Raw genomic sequence first — 15,912 nt, 5'->3', positions numbered from 1 at the left:
AGGTCAAAATTGAGCATAAAGATAATGTTTCTGGTAGAGTGTTACAGCTGACACTTGTATGATCAAAATTTTGGTGCCTGAAAAACTCTCCTGATAGCTTGCAAGACAGAAATTAGTAAAACATGCTGGTAGGAAGTGTTTTGAGGGTTTTTTTTGGGTGGGGTGTGGAGGGGGACTAGTTGTTTTTGTTATTGTTGTTTGGGGGGGTGTTTTGATTTGGTTTGGCTTGGGGTTTTTTTCCCCAAAAATACATATATTTGATTATAGTGGGTGTCTTCTCTGTCCATTTTGGATAAATGTGCTGCTTCTTGCTTGATCTACCTGTCTCAAGACAGGTTACAGTCACTAGTTTCAGCCTTAACTAATGAAGGGCGGGCCATGAATGCTTGCTACTTGCTAGCATCAACATGATTTCACTGTGTGATTCCCATGTGGCTTTTGAAGGCGGTTCCAGTGTAAAGTGGGACTTTTTTTTGAGAGAGTATTTCCACATTTTAACTGCCTGAAGATCAGAAATGCAGATATTTCCATCTTCCCCTTCTGAATGCTACGTCAGCAGCAAGTAAGTGGAGATCAGAAAAGTGAACGTATGCAAAGTAGGTAAAGGGGCGTGGGGGGTGAGGAATGGATAATAATGTGGGAAAGACTGGTGCAAATGAGCACGTTGACTCTGCAAAAGATCAGATTTACTTCTACAAGCAGCATATACCACATATTTTCCAGCCATGAGCAATGATTTTGTTACAATGAAGCTGTCTTTCCATAGTAGTTTCTTCTGTTGTATATTCTTTTGGGAGTTAGAAAAGTAAGCATTTTTCTAGATCCGGTGTTGGGCATAAGGATGGTTTTGCTGAGACTGCAGTAGAACTTAATTGCATCATTAAAGCAACTTGCTGCAGTGGAGGATGATACTATTCACACTTTCACAGAAAAGTGTTGAGCCTCTTAGACTCCTATGCATTACTTAAGTACCAGACTGAATTCCATTTGCTTTCAGTATTGGTAGAAGAGTTCTTAGTGGCTCAGTATGATGATTTCTGTAACTCTTACTTCTCCCAGGAAGAGGAATAAAATGTGTAAGTTGCTAAAAGGCTAATATCAGTGCCAACTAATGCTATTGTCCTTTGACTGAAGTGGTATGCAAAGCACTTACTGAAGGGAAGAGCCTAACTTGACTCTGCCTCTACATGCTGCAAAATTCCCAAGAGTGCTTCCTCAGTTTTGTTAAGAATTAAGGTATGAAGACTGAACACTAATGAGACATGTATTCATACTGATTTCACTTAGAGGCAGTAATGTTTCTCTAGTTGAGTGGTTTATGTCAGGATCTGTGTACTGGATTTCTATGACAATTTCTTCCCTTGAGAATTTATTCAGCATTATTTGGAGCAAAAATCATTCTCCCTGGGCTGCTTTCTGCATTTCATCCCATGCTTTCTGGGACTGATTTTGCTGTTGATTTCATTTGTTAGCTTGTAACTGTTAGCAGTCTCCAGAGTCCAGTCTAATTATTTCATCCAAACAGATCTCTTTTCAGCTATTTTTATAATGGAAAAAGTAGTCTCCTGAAACTAGTCAAAAGTATTGGTAATAATAACTGAGACTATGTTTAGCTCCTCACTCTCCTTTCTCTGATCGATACCTTACCTTGAAAGAAGAAAATGAAAACTTGCAATGATCTAAAACACAATAATACTCTTTTGGCAATACTTACTGGGAAAACAAATATTGCAGAAGTTAAGTATGGAGATTTAATGAAGTGTTGGTGATTTGAAGTGGCTGTATTATGTGCTATTAGGGAATTGTTTGTTGTTTTGAAGATGTCCAGTAGGAGAGAGCTTGCTAGTGGAAAAATATTTGTATGGTCAAGATAAATGAGAAAACCATGTTTTCGTTCTTCTGTTAAAGAAAGCACGGATGTTTTTCATGGGAATGGTGTGTGGGATTACATGTGTATTGAATGTGATCAAGAGTGGTGTTGCAGGAATGGCTCTCAAATCTGTGTGGAAGAAAAAAAGTCTCTCTTTAGTTATAATCAGTTATACTTTCAGTAAAAGAAAACTGAGGAGAAAACTTCACCCAACTTTAGGAATCAGAGTAGTAAAGGACAGTAGTAGATAAAAAGAGGCACAGTACAAGCTTTTGAAAGTTATTTTCAAAACCAACTAAAATATTCATGTTTTAAAGAAAAAAGAACGCTGAAAGTGAATATTAGGTAAGGTATTCTGCACCACTACATAAGTGCTATGTAGATATGGTTAGCTGACTTAAGCAAATTGCTTATGTGCTGTTGTTTTTAATTCTAAATGTCATTCTTGAACCTTTTGAGTATCTTTCAAAAAGTTGAATATCATATGCATACTGAACTAATGGATTAAGTTATGGCTAGGAAGTATTAGTTTGAAGAGAGGTTGGATGTTTTTGTTCATTCACTCATCAGAAATTTGGTATGTGTACAGTAGTCTTTTGTGTTAACTGACAGGAACTAATTACATGTACTGTTTTTACTATTTATAAAGCTGTCAGTCCAATCATTGTGGTAGAAGCATTAAGGTTCTTAAAATGCCTTTTGTTCACCACTTTTTCAGCTCTAAAATTTACAATAAACAATTATGTCTGATATTTTGATGTTTTGAGGTGATAGATGCTTCTTAAGAACTGGAGCATATTCCTTCATATGCTCTGAATACAGACATGTATTTCATAATGATTTCAGCTAATTTTTCTTGTGTTAATTGAAGTTAGTTACTACTGAATCTTACTTCTTGACTTAATAATATATGAGAAGTGAGTTCTCATCTAAAGTAGAACTTCACTGTGTTATTCACCAACAAAGTGCAAGCTTCCTTAGTGTTACCTTGCATAAAAATGTCAGCTGAAGGAGTAAACAGATTAGAGAGACCCTCACAAGGGGTCTCGCCACTTGGATCAGATTACTGTAAAATTGATGAATGTGGAGAAATGGGATTGTCCTTGGTAGGCTTCAAAATACAGATATAATCTTGAATCATACCATTTTGCTAGTTTGAGCTAATTACTACCTTGAGAAAAGTTAAATGAGATGTAATTAATGTCCTTCAATGGCAATATTGTGTTTTAATCCAGCAGTTCAGTTCTTTCTGAGCAGCGCCTTTACAGCTTCTCAATTGCTTGAATAATTGTCTTTTTGTTGTAACATTCAATACAGCCACTCAGGGTTTCTGTGTGTCTCTCTTCTGTACCACAGGTGTTGGATTGGATTGAAAACCATGGAGAAGCTTTTCTTAGCAAACACACTGGGGTGGGAAAATCCCTGCATCGGGCCAGAGCTTTGCAGAAACGCCACGAAGACTTCGAAGAGGTTGCGCAGGTAAAAGCAATCCCATGAAGGACTGTACACTTGTCACAGAAATAAATGAAAAAATCCTGCTTTTGCACTTAAGAGCTGTGCAGAGGGAGCTCCACTACAAAACATTCCATTCCAGGAAGGGACTGTTTTGTTTCTGTTGCAAGTTTTTATTTCGTTTCTCCTTTATGCTCCAGCTTTGCGATGAAAAAGACAAACTTCCACAGTCCTAGAGGGTGTGAGCCTTAAAGTAAAATAAAACTGCTCTGGCATAGTTGTTGTTGTAATTATTATTATTATTATTATTATTATTATTATTATTATTATTGTTATTGTTATTGTTATTATTTCAAAAGCATGCTTTCAAATATTGATGTACAGAAGAATGAAAGCTCTCCTTTCAAAGTAGCTTAGTTCCATGGGATTCTGGGATTTAAACTTTCATGCAGCCTGTAAGAGAGGATGGAGATGAATTGAAAGTCCTACTTTCTGACTTTAAGCTTGGGGAGCTCCCAGAATCTTACTGAAATCTCATGGAGAGGAAGGGGGACTTCCTAAGAAATCAGATGAGTCAGCAAACTGGCCAATCTGGCTTGAGTTTTTTATTTAAATACAATTGAGTTTGCATACGCCCTCCTCTTCTGAATCACCCTTAGTTTAGCCTTAAGTGATAATACAACTTCAGAACACATTTTTCTGTGAATAAAAATCAAAACAAATAGAGATACAAAGGAATGCAGGGAAGTTAACAAGGAGCTGGTGTAGCTGTTAGCCTCTAAAAGGGGATGTGAGGTGAAGAAAAACCCTGTGATGGAAGCTGAAGGCTAGAATCCTCCCCATTAGTAACATGTACTGTCTGTCCAGTCTTAATGATTGGTAAGAGAAAATATCTCCAAGATTAATGAAGAAAAAGCTCCGAAGGTAAGGTGCAGAAGACAATGTTATTAGATAATTGTGACATTGTATGCAGGAGCTCAGCAGTGACACCTGCTATGGGGGATGCATCAGAAGTGTTGTTTACAGCTTGCCTGTCTAGTAGAAGAGTAAACTCTTGATAAAATTTTATTGTAAACAGTCTCAGAGCACTCCAATGGCTGAGGACTTGAAATAGCATCAGAAAACTTCCTCAATATTGCTTTCCTGTAAAATTTTCAGAAAGAATAGGTTTTGTTACTTTTGTATATATACATGCTGGATTTTCTATATGCATGTCTATTACTTAATTTTTACTAAAAAGTCATATTTTCCATGTGGAAATACTTATTTTTCTGGGTCAGACAAGCAGGAGTCTCTTTCTGTAAGATACTTAACAAAGCCTAAATGATCTCATACTTAATACTGTATTATTTGGGCAAAGAAGAAGAAAATGTTTGAGTAGCCAAAAGAGGGTGAAGTACATAGAAATGTTACTTGGATGTTAAAAAAAGCATCTTGTTAATTTGACATTGAAGCAGAAAATTTTAAAGCAAATGTTTACTAAAAACTTCCTAAAACTGAATGTTACTGGAATTTGAAATTATCTCTTCAGGGAATGGGTGTAAGTTCTATTTTTGGAGATACAGAAAACTCAGATTGGTCAAAGAACTTAAATATACTACAGGGGACTATCTTCCACTGACAGAAGGATGGACAAAATGATCTAATAAGTTTTTTTTTTTTCATCTCTAACTCTTGAATGTGTAGTGAGTTACTGCCAAGAGAGGCACACCCTCTGAGTTGTTCCTCTTACTTGCTGTAAAACTGAATACAAGCAGCCCAAAAGGCATTCCTGTTGTTGCTGTTACAAGGAAGGTTATGTTCAAGTATAAAACAGCGCTCTGCAGTTCTTGTTAAAGCATCAGTAACTTTTGGCTGACTTATTTTCTGCCTACGTTTCTGGTTGGCCCAGGTCTTTGTTGTGTTTTTTATTTTGGGCGTTGTTTGTTGTTGCTCTTTCTGATGTGATTTTGGTTTTGTTTGTTTTTAATAGGACTCTGGGCATTATTAGGGGTTTTCAGTCAGTTCCAGTCAGAAGTGAAAGTAATGTTAAATGAAGTGTCACTGGCATGGCAATGTTCTGGCAAATCCAGGGAGCCAACAGTTATGTTGACATGTTTCTGGTCAAAGGCTAGCTCCTGATTTTGAGGGGAGTGAAAATTATTTTTTTCTTCCTTTCTGCTTCTTCCCACAGTCTTTTTTTAACGTGAATTAGGTGCCATTTCCTCAACAGCATTCAAAGAGATGTTAAAATAAGCTGTGTGTCAAATAGCATAGACGTTCCAGACAATGGGCTGTAGTCTCACAAATTAGTCACCTCTAAATTCATGTAAAATGAAGGTTTGTTTCTCTTTATTTAACACTTTTTATTATCACTACAAAAGCTAGATAGTCAAAACTCAGCTAAAAATCCTCCCTAAATTCTGATTACAAATTAATTCTACACATTACATACTTTGACTTGCACCCACTATTGTAAAATTGTGTGGCTCTTTTCATGTGAAGCCTATCCAATTCAATTTCTACTTACTCATCTTTTTCTTTCTTTTTTTACCTTCTCTCCATTTTCATCTGTGTGTCCATGAGACCGTTTAGTTAAACTGTCAAGTGTCCAAATTTTGACATAATTGAGTCACTTATGGGCATGAATTTTCAGCTTACCAGCACTGGATACAGGTCAACATTGTAGTTGTACTCTGTGCATTTTTGTCTGACATTCTAAATCAGCTTTTCGTGTTTCAAATGTGATCTGTGTCCACTTTTTGACCATAATCTATGCTCAAAAAACACAAAAGGTGTATGGCGACAATTAATTAGTGGGATTTTTTCTACAAATAAGTCTTGTTGGCACAAGAGATGCACAAGAAAGATTATTGCAGACCTTGTCTGAATACACCTTTCATTTCCCTACCAACACCTGTTCCCACCTCCTTTAAGCTTATAAAAATGGGTTATGAATTTGGACTGGTTCTTAAATGGTTGCAGTACATCAAATTAAAGGTCCACGTCTTATGCTAGCTTGTGGCTATCACCAGATGCATAAAGAAAAGAGCCTGTATGCTTAAAAAGTTACCTTTACTCTCCCAGTTATCTGAGCCTGTTTGATGTTGGAACTGAAGGATGCATCCGAATCAGTATTTAATAGTCACTGATGGACTTTTCTTTTTTTAATTAGGCTATTTTTTGAACCCCTTTATGATCTTGGAATGTATGCCAGACCCTGTGGCAATGAGTTATGCAATTTAATTGCTCCTTAGATGAAAAGTACTTTGCTTTTTCTTGTTAAGTGTATTGTCTGATGCTTAAATGTGATAGTGTCCACTGTACTTAATGAGTCATCTATCTTATTTTCTATAGCTTTAATGATTTGTATACTTCTGCTGGTATCCAACCATCCATGTGTCGCTCTTCCTTTTCAGACGACAGTAAACTTCAGATTGCTTGAAGTGCAGTCCATATATCCACTTACTTCTGTTTCTGTATTTATTTTCAGTAGTAGTCATTTCTGCACTAGTGTCTGAAATTTAATCTTTGGGTTTTCTGTGATGTGTCACTTCATATGCTTTCTAAAAATATGGTGTTTGTTCTTTGTGAAGAATATTAAGAAAACATTATTTAACAGAAAGATGGGGAAAATTATGGAATTTGTTGTTGGGGAAGGTGGTAAATTCCATTATGGAGAATTTTTCATCATTTTGGAGAAGAATGCCTATTAAAGACTTGCACCTTGGGGCACAGAAGGATGGACTACAGGTAGTCTTGAAGTTCTTACAGGGCTCCTTCTTTCCCTCTGGGATCTGGGGAGAGTGTGCTAGTGAAGATATCCTGAGGAAGTTTGTCACCCTGAAGGCTCCTTTCCTTTCCTTCAATTTAGGAAATTGGCATTAGTACCATTAAGGAAAAAACTCTTGCTATTTTTGCCTAACTTTCAGCTGGAGACCGCCCCTCAGGACGAGCACTTTCAAAATCTTCGCATTACTGCTTTTTTCCCTCCAAGCATTGTTTAGAAGTCAGCAGAGAGCTGGGAGAGGCAGTAGGTAGTACTGAGCACCTAGCTGATGTGATTTCTGTCCAAAGGGCTCTTTGTATTATACTCCAGCTCTACTTGGAAGTGAAATTTGAGCAACAAGGCATGTGCCTGCTGCTAGGTTTGAGAATTGCAACCCCTTTTGAAGCAGCATCCAGGCTGTGATCTTTTCTAAATACAGGCAGCTCCATCCCCTTCACAGAAAGAGAAGTCAGATGTGCCTGGGCCTGTGTAATGCGGAAGATACTCCTGGAATTCGTAAACAATGCTTCACATGTGAGATAAAGTTTTCATTAAAATGGGAAACTTCTGTTTCAGCCATCTGCAGCTGGGTGTGGTGCTCTGGACTGATGAAGTAGTTGTTGTTTGAGAAGTGCCTTGAGGCTCTCTGGCCTTACCCCCTGAACACATGTGAGCTGCAGCCATAGAAGGCAGAACACCCAAGCACAGCTCAGAGTGTGTTCAGGACCAGCGTGGCCTGGGACAGTGGCCTGACACAGTGGTCTGGGGTGTGGAGTAGCCTGCTCCCCACTGAATAGGATATGCTCGTGTTTGTCTGCAGGCTTTCCCAGGGAAACCAGGAAGGAGTTCTCTATCTCTCTGTGCAATTTAAAAGTTGAAAGTTAAGGAAGGGCTGACAGTTACATAGTCAAGGTCAAGGAACAGCATGGATTTAATTCCTTGCATAAATCGATCATAATAAATTAGGGGGGAGCTTCCCCCAAATATTTGAAAGCTTCACTGAGTCATGTAATCTGTCCTGGGCTTGTCTGGTAATTTACCTGATACCCTGGGGGAGAGCTCTTATTTCCTGCCCTTTAGTTCAATTTTAGGGCTGGACTTGGATTTAATTATTGTGGTTATTATAATGTTAGTTCAAGGTGTGATAATATATTTATGGCAAAGAAAAGCACATTTGCATAGGCTTAATTGATCTTAGCAAAGACTGTTTTTACCTGATGTAATTGAGGTTGGGAGAACATGGAGGGGCAGAATGGAGAAGAAAAAGGTATAGTTTATATCATCAAGAATGCTTTCTTCTTTTTTTAGTCTGTGGCAAACCTGTCAGAAGCCCTAATGATGTGACATGAGTGAAGCTTCTTTAGTCTAGACTTGGCTTCAGTTTTTTTCTTCAGTGGTTAACATCCTTTTAACCTTCCTTGATGGGAGTTTTGAGAACCATTCTAAAACATGAAAACCCAAGATTAGACTCAAAAAAAGCACCATAAGTATAACAAAAATTTGGACTCAGTCCTGTTTCGAATTAACAAGAAAGATACTGAGGCAGGCTGCAAATGCAGAGCTTTAAGAATTGTTAAACACCTGTCTCTTCTCTGCACCATGGCATTCCTAGCACATCAGAGACCAGACTTCTTCCATTGTTTCCTGCTTAGTCTCAAGTCTCTTAGAGGCCTTCTGCTCTGCATTTGTTAATCCTAGGACGTATTGGGACGCTATTCCACTAGGACACTCAGCCATAGCTCACTTCTAAATCTTCCTATGCTGCTGTTTTTTCACAAATGATGATACACTTGATGCATGAATTTTGGATGCCTGACTTCTGTAAGGATGAAGAGAAACGTTCTCCTTCTGTGCTTGGTCACTTTCCACCTTCCTGCTGGACATGTGGACTTGACGTTAAGTGTCTCTACCAGCAGTTAGAATTTCTTCAGCTCTAGTAGTACACATTTGACAAGTCTTCTGTCCCTGACTGTAGTGATTTTTCCAGTATTGAAGTAGGCCAGTTTGCATGTAGTGGATTAGGCATTTAGGCTGATCTTTATTCTAGATGTGTATATAAAATAGTAATTCCAAGTTTTGTGTCAGGGAGACATTTGAATAGACATAAATGAGGAGCTAAGGAATTTATTCATAGTTAAGTGAAAAATTATATAGAAATGTAACAAAATCTTTAGTAAAATTATATTGTGCTACCTTTAAGGAAAGAAGAAAGACAAATACATTCCAAGGGCCTTTTTGTAATTTTGTTTTTATTAGTGGAGTGACTTTAAAATGTACTGACTGACTTTTCTTTCATTTAATCCTGTGAAACGAACAGAACACATACACGAATGCAGATAAACTCCTAGAAGCAGCAGAGCAGCTTGCTCAGACTGGGGAGTGTGAGCCGGATGAAATTTTTCAAGCCGCCCATCAGCTCGAAGACCGGATACAGGATTTTGTCAGGCGTGTGGAGCAGCGCAAGATCCTGCTGGACATGTCTGTGTCCTTTCACACTCACGTTAAAGAGGTAAAACTTGCACTAAATGTGGTGATAACTTCAAGTCCTAAACCTGGTATTATCCAGTGTTGCTTTCATTCTTAGAACCTTGCCATGGGACACCATGAAAACCTCTGTCGTACAATGAGTTTTGGTTTGTAATTCACTGTGGGCTGGGGTAGCATGTGGTTCTGCTTAAGGATTTTTAAAATTTGATTTTACTTTGATTTTTATTTTTTTACTTTCAGAAGCAGCTTTTACCTGCTTCGTTGCACAACTACACATACTTGTTCAGTCTCGGGGGAGGGAGAAGGGTCACATCAGGGAACTGGCACAGCTAAAAATCATCATTGTGGAGGGAGATACTGTGCACTTTTGATTTTTTTTTTTTTTTTATCCAACCAGCTCTCATGTTGTCTGACTTACCAGACCCATGTTTGGAGAGATGTGGTTCAGGAGACCAAAATGTATGGCAGAAGTACAAGGCTACTTAAGGCAACCTTGTTGCCCTGAGAGACTTTGTTTATTTCTCTGTTTTGCGCATCACATTTTTATCTGGTATATTGACAGTTCTTTGCAACCTAAAGATTTTATCTGATAATAGCAATGGTTTGCCTCATGTTTGCAATTTTTAGTCTTCTTCCAAGGTCACCAGGAAAAAGAAAATTCAGCCACACTAATTTTCAGTAAGATTAGCTTTTTGCTCCAATTCAAAACACAGTACGTGAATTTGTAAGCTTGTGGGAGAAGGTGGAACAAGCTACAGCAAGAATAAGGACTTCAGCAAGGTGTTTTGGTTTTTGACAATCTTAGGTTACTTGGTTTCTGTTTTGAGCTCATGTTAAATCTCCTCGCTGTTCAAACTCAGTGAAAATATGAAGAGCTTCTGGATCACAGTGTGTCCTAGTGTGTCTTCCTTCCTTACACTGTACATTGCGAAATGGTCTGTTCAGTGGCAAAGTATAGTATTCAAAATAGCTTTTTCAGCAAAACCTCCTAGAGGATAAGAGTGGGAGTTTTTTTGAGTGAAACATCTGCTTTGCACTTGAAACAAAAGCACAAGGCAGTTGGCCTTTGAAGGAAGTCAGGACTGAATTACTTTTGAGCTTTAGACATGGGTACATAGCTCCCCCATCAGTTTTCTGCTAGATGGTTCCTTGCCAATACTCTCACAGGACTCTACTTGTTCAAACAAAATATAAATGCTGTTTCATTGACTGTTCTTAGGGGGCAGCTTTTTTGTTTCACTTTCTCCAGCAAATAGTGCTGGTGCTTATCTGTTATGAAGCACAGGAGCAGTCAGCTGCTGAAGTGTGTTCATTTTTTTTCATATATATTTCTTCATTACATGTTTCTCTTAGCATTAAAAACAACAGCTGGAATGGTATTTAAATAAAATACAGTTGGTTGTAGTGGTGAAAGACCAAGAGTGTAAAAGGATTTGCTTTCAAAAATAAAAAAAAACCTGAAAGGCAGACTGATATGTGAGTCACTGTTGAATAATTCTGGGAGGCAATCCAGATGTGCTGGCACATTGCCACTACTCCTCTAGATAATAATGTTTTATTGAAAAGAAAAAATATATATATTCTGTATTTTGATTTATTTCTTTGGGAAAATGGCTATTACTTTGAGTCTGTAAGCACACACAGCTGTTACTATGGAAGCCTCTTTGCAGTCCAGACTTTGGGGGGAAAGTACTATGGTGACTGTTGATATTTTTTTTTTGCTTTTGTAATATGAATGACCTTTATACCTAGCAATGCAAGAAAAAATTTAAATACTACCTATTTGTGAAAGATGTATTTTTATATGTTTGCAATCTACTTAAAAATACAGATGAGGGAGTAAAGTGGCTGGTTCATATTTAGTAGACTAGTCCTTGGTTCAGGTGGAAAGAAACAGCAAGCTCAAAGCTCTCCTATGCTTCCTGTGTTCTGATCTATTTTCAAGAGCATGTTGTTTGTTATCAAACATGTGAATGGAGTGCTGAGAAGGCATCACAAAGCAGATGGAAGATAAAAATGCCCTAACCTGAAAGCCATCCATGCTTATTGGCAGGAGAATTGTGTTCCTCCTGCAGGATGTGAGAAGTCGCTGAATAAATCAGTGCATACCTGTAAGCAACATAACCTTTCTGCTGTATTGTGAAGAAATTAACGTGCACATGTAGCTAGTGAAGAGAGTTCTAGCAGTAGGATAATAGGTTAGTTGTTGAACCAGAAGGAGGTGCCTTAGTTAAATAAAAAAATACCTTAAAAAGAGCACCAAAAAGCCCAACCCACCAACCAGTCAACACCCAAAACACAAAAAAAAACCCAAACAAAGCAAAACACCACCAATGCATTTTGCCCTTGAGGTGTTCAGGGCAAATTCTGTCTCTAGTATCTTTTTTTGTGTGTGTGTTTTCCTGGTAAAAAAAAAATAGACATGAAGAGTTAAACTCCTGTTTGTATGTGACAGTTTGGAGGGAGCTGCAGAGCTTAGGCAAGCTGTCTGAGTTTTTGGCTGTTTGAGACTTTGAAATCTGGCTCCGGTATCCTTCCAATCTCTTGATTTCTTTGAAGTAGAATGTTTCACTATGTTTTATTCTTTCCCCCCAGAAATACTTCATGTTGAATGAATGCTTCTCATTTGGATGAAAGTATTCCATTACCACTTCTCCCCTGTATATTTACATAACCTTTATATCTGATGCAGAATTTGCCTGCAATTTTTCTCCACTTCTCTGGAAAGCAGCAACCCTTCAGTGACTGCCCAGTACTCATTCTGTTCATGCTGAGTAAATCAGTGAAGTTTCTGCTTTCAACAGTGTGCTTGCCATGAGAAGCTCTTCCTGAAAGTAACAGACTTTTGCTATCTGTATGCACAAAGCAGCTGTGTGCTATGTGTGCAGCAGCCTGTTATGATGCACATGGAAAATACTGTCTGTCTTTAGCCTTTCCAGAAGTTTTGTAGTGAGGTAGTTACAAGCTGGTAGAGCTCCCTGTGGCTTACAAATACCAAAAAACCAACGTATAAGTTCTCAGATTCCTCACAGAGTAACCTCAACAGACTAACATTTTTCACCGGGGAGAAAAAGGAGCTATTCAGAAGTGTCAGAAATACAGTGTTATGTAATGGTATCACTCATTTTGCTTAGTGGTGATCTGAGAAAATCGGTTGCTTGCTATTTGTAAATTGCGATCACATGTTGCTATCTTATTACTAATTTTAAAATGGTAAGGTTGTGAATATTGATTTTTGGCTCCCATGCATACAGTGAGAAATGTCAGTCTACAAGCCAGACTCTTTAGTGAAGTGATGTACTGAAGTTAAGCTATGCACAGAGAAGTTTTAAAAGTTTTGGGATCATGAATATCCCTGTCAGGAACTTTGCATTGCAAGTACTATGTCTTGACAGATTCCTGACCTGAGGATGGGTAAGATGCAACTGAACGTCTGAAACAGACCATTGCAAGACAGTGGAATCCTTATGGCTTTTGTGCCTTTGGATATTTTATAAAATGGCAAGGGACAAGGTGAGAAAAAAATTGCAGAGGTAAAAGAAAACACTAAAGATAGCAGTAACAAATAAGCACTTATCATAAAAGGTTGTGTGCAGAACACAGGGGCAGGAGTCTCAATAGTCTCTGCTGTGAAGTGTGTCACAGACTAGAGATGAAGGACATTTTGGTGTGAGTTCAAATTCTTCCATACACAGACATACACATGTGCACACACACTCTCTCCAAAATGGCTCCTTCAGCATTTGTGAGTGGGAAGACTGAAATCCTGTCCAAGCCAGGTGTTTGTTGTAGTGCCAAAGGAGAGCAACAGATATTTTCCTAACTGGAGTCAAGTGTGGGAATGCAGATCAGGCTGGCTGTACGTGGAAGAGAATGATCTCTTAAGAGCCTGTTGGTTTTTTGCATATAACCTTTTGTGTGTATTCTGACAAGTTGATTATAAAATAGCTCAGAGCTTTTTATGTAAACATAGTATGCTTAACGGTGGTACTAGAAGACACGACTCTACTTTTTTCATCTTAAACTAAACTTTGCTCCAGAATAGACTGAGGTTGAAACAAAGAGAAGGGAAGTGGAATTGGCTGGGTTTTCAGATACAAAGCCATCATTACCAAAGAAATGAAACAGTGGTCTGTGCAGGCTTTGGAAGGAAGGTGGCATCATTTTGAGGGTGCCAGTGCAAGGAAGGGCAGAGGAGGCCTTGCTCTGGTCACAATGCTACCCATTCTTCACATCTACCTAGGAGGGATGTGCCTTTGATTCAAAAAAGCTTGTTGATAATAGTCTCGCTTTGTCTCACAACTCACATTTTGCTCCGCATTGCCCAATATGGGAGGATGTCCATAGCAGAGCCTTGCATTAATTTTGTCTCAAGGTAGACCCTGAGATGACAGCCCTGCTCCTTTGGTTGCATGTCCCATCTGGCTATTTGATCTTTCTGTGCTGGTGGTCTACAGGTTAAATTTGGATGTCACAAAAAAGGCTGCTTTCTCCTCTGCATGCTGTTTCCAGCAGCAAGAACATCTCTTGAATGCTCCCACCTAAGTGTAAAGGGTTTATCTATTTGGCTCGTGCATCTCTAATATTTTTATTGTGTCATTATAGCACAGCAGTGATCAATGTGTAACAGGTCTAGTAAAATATGAAGTGCATTCTGGTCAGTATTTTGATACTGCTGCTCATCTTGTGAGAGTTGTGGAGGACGCTTTTAAATTGGAAATGAGAAACACTTTCAGTAGCTACACACTGAAGTGTGTAGTGGCTTACTGCTGGTAGGACTGGAATTCAGTTTCCCAGCACAGCTTTTCATCTCTCTTGAGTTTTTTAGTACTGGTAGCTTCTTTGCTTGGAAAAAAGGATGAAATTTAAGTCCCTGTGTTACTGAAATAGCACTGAGTGCTTGATGAAAGTGAGGCAGAAGTAGGCCTTTATGCTCTATTAAGCTATGTATAGACTTTTTTCTCTTGTTCAGTTAAGAAACAGGGCAAATGTTAACAGGGTAGTAGTAGTTGATGTAATTTTATGAACATGTGGGAAACTTGGTTTTGCTGCAAGGATGAATTTATTCTGAATCAGAAATTAATTCCTTTATAACCATAGGATAGATAGGGGTATTTGAAGCTTTTAAAGATAATTATATCTAATGAAAAAAAATACAGGCATTTAGCATCTTAAATGTCACTGAAAGGCCCTGGAAGACAAACCCTGGGGTGTTTAACATATTAAGGTTTTCGTTTTTAAAAATATGCATTTTTTGTGCACTGCATATTCTCAAAGCTAAAGCTTACAGGCAGACATACACACACGAGCCCCTTCCTATGCCTAGACATCCTTGTTAGGGAGCACCATTGCAGCATTTGGCCCTGAACAAATAATAGGTCCTTCAACAACTGTGCCTGTGGTAATGCGCATACTGCAACATACTGCAACATACTGCAACACTGTGCTGGGGGACAGGGACAGAAAGAGGAATTTGCAGTTTTTACACACAGAAACCATGTGCCTTTCTTTGCCTGAGCCTACTGAAAAGGCAGATTGCATATCCAAAAGCCAGTATGATAAAAATAAAAAAATAACTTGTGAAAGAGTGTGATGGATATTTTACCCTAATAAATAACTCTGTGCTCTTGGGTGAAGTATTTACTCAAAAACAATTGTTCTCTGTTTATATTCAGCAAAATACAGTAGGGTTTTATTTAACTGCAGTCGTTCAGAAGATTGCAGAGATGGGACTTAAATGGATAGAGGCCCATGATGGAAACACTGAAACTTCCAGGATGTTGCAGACAATTGAAATAATACCATCTCAGTGACTAATGGCTTGCTCCCAAGAACTTAGGAAAGAGGTAGTACAGGATGCAGGCTCATTCAAGCAGATGTTTCTTAGTCTGTGCTATATTTAGATCAAGAAAAAAATCTGCCGAGTGAAACGTTTGCCTGTCAGGGATTCAGAATTTTATTTCCCTCTCTAATTTTAATTCTGATAAGATGCAAAGAGCAGATTAAAAGAGGACAAGAACCTCCTTCTGTGACTGGATTGAGTTTTGTATGCAGTTTTTCTCACCGTATGTTGGAGCTGTCTTGCCGCTGGAGAAAGTTCTTACTGAGATCAGAGGATTTGATGATTTGTTTAGGGATCTTTATGCTACTTCTTTTACAAAGAATAGAAAAAAACATAACTGGAAGTTTCAAAAGTTCACACTGAGAGAAAGTTAATAGTTTTTTAATGATGAGTTTGTGTTTTTTTTCCCCACTGGATTTTTGTTGCCAAGCTCTCTTTTATGGCATAATGTGTTACTTCAGAAAATCATTGCACTGTAATTCTGCACTGCTGAACATGTATGGGTAAGCTCTA

The 15,912-nt window shown here is 38.3% G+C and overlaps 1 protein-coding gene across 1 annotated transcript in view; it reads left to right on the top strand.

Annotated features, from left to right (window-relative positions):
- TRIO (trio Rho guanine nucleotide exchange factor) overlaps positions 1 to 15,912 on the top strand; it is a 244,332-nt gene that overhangs the window by 103,006 nt on the left and 125,414 nt on the right. The window contains exons 10-11 of the mRNA XM_053931605.1: positions 3,227 to 3,349; positions 9,388 to 9,579. Of these exons, the coding sequence (XP_053787580.1) occupies positions 3,227 to 3,349; positions 9,388 to 9,579 (315 nt within the window). The remainder of the gene's footprint in view (positions 1 to 3,226; positions 3,350 to 9,387; positions 9,580 to 15,912) is intronic.

This window comes from Vidua chalybeata, chromosome 1 (genome assembly GCF_026979565.1).
Source record: "Vidua chalybeata isolate OUT-0048 chromosome 1, bVidCha1 merged haplotype, whole genome shotgun sequence".
NCBI classification, from domain to species: domain Eukaryota; kingdom Metazoa; phylum Chordata; class Aves; order Passeriformes; family Viduidae; genus Vidua; species Vidua chalybeata.
This window is presented reverse-complemented; position numbering and strand designations above follow the sequence as displayed.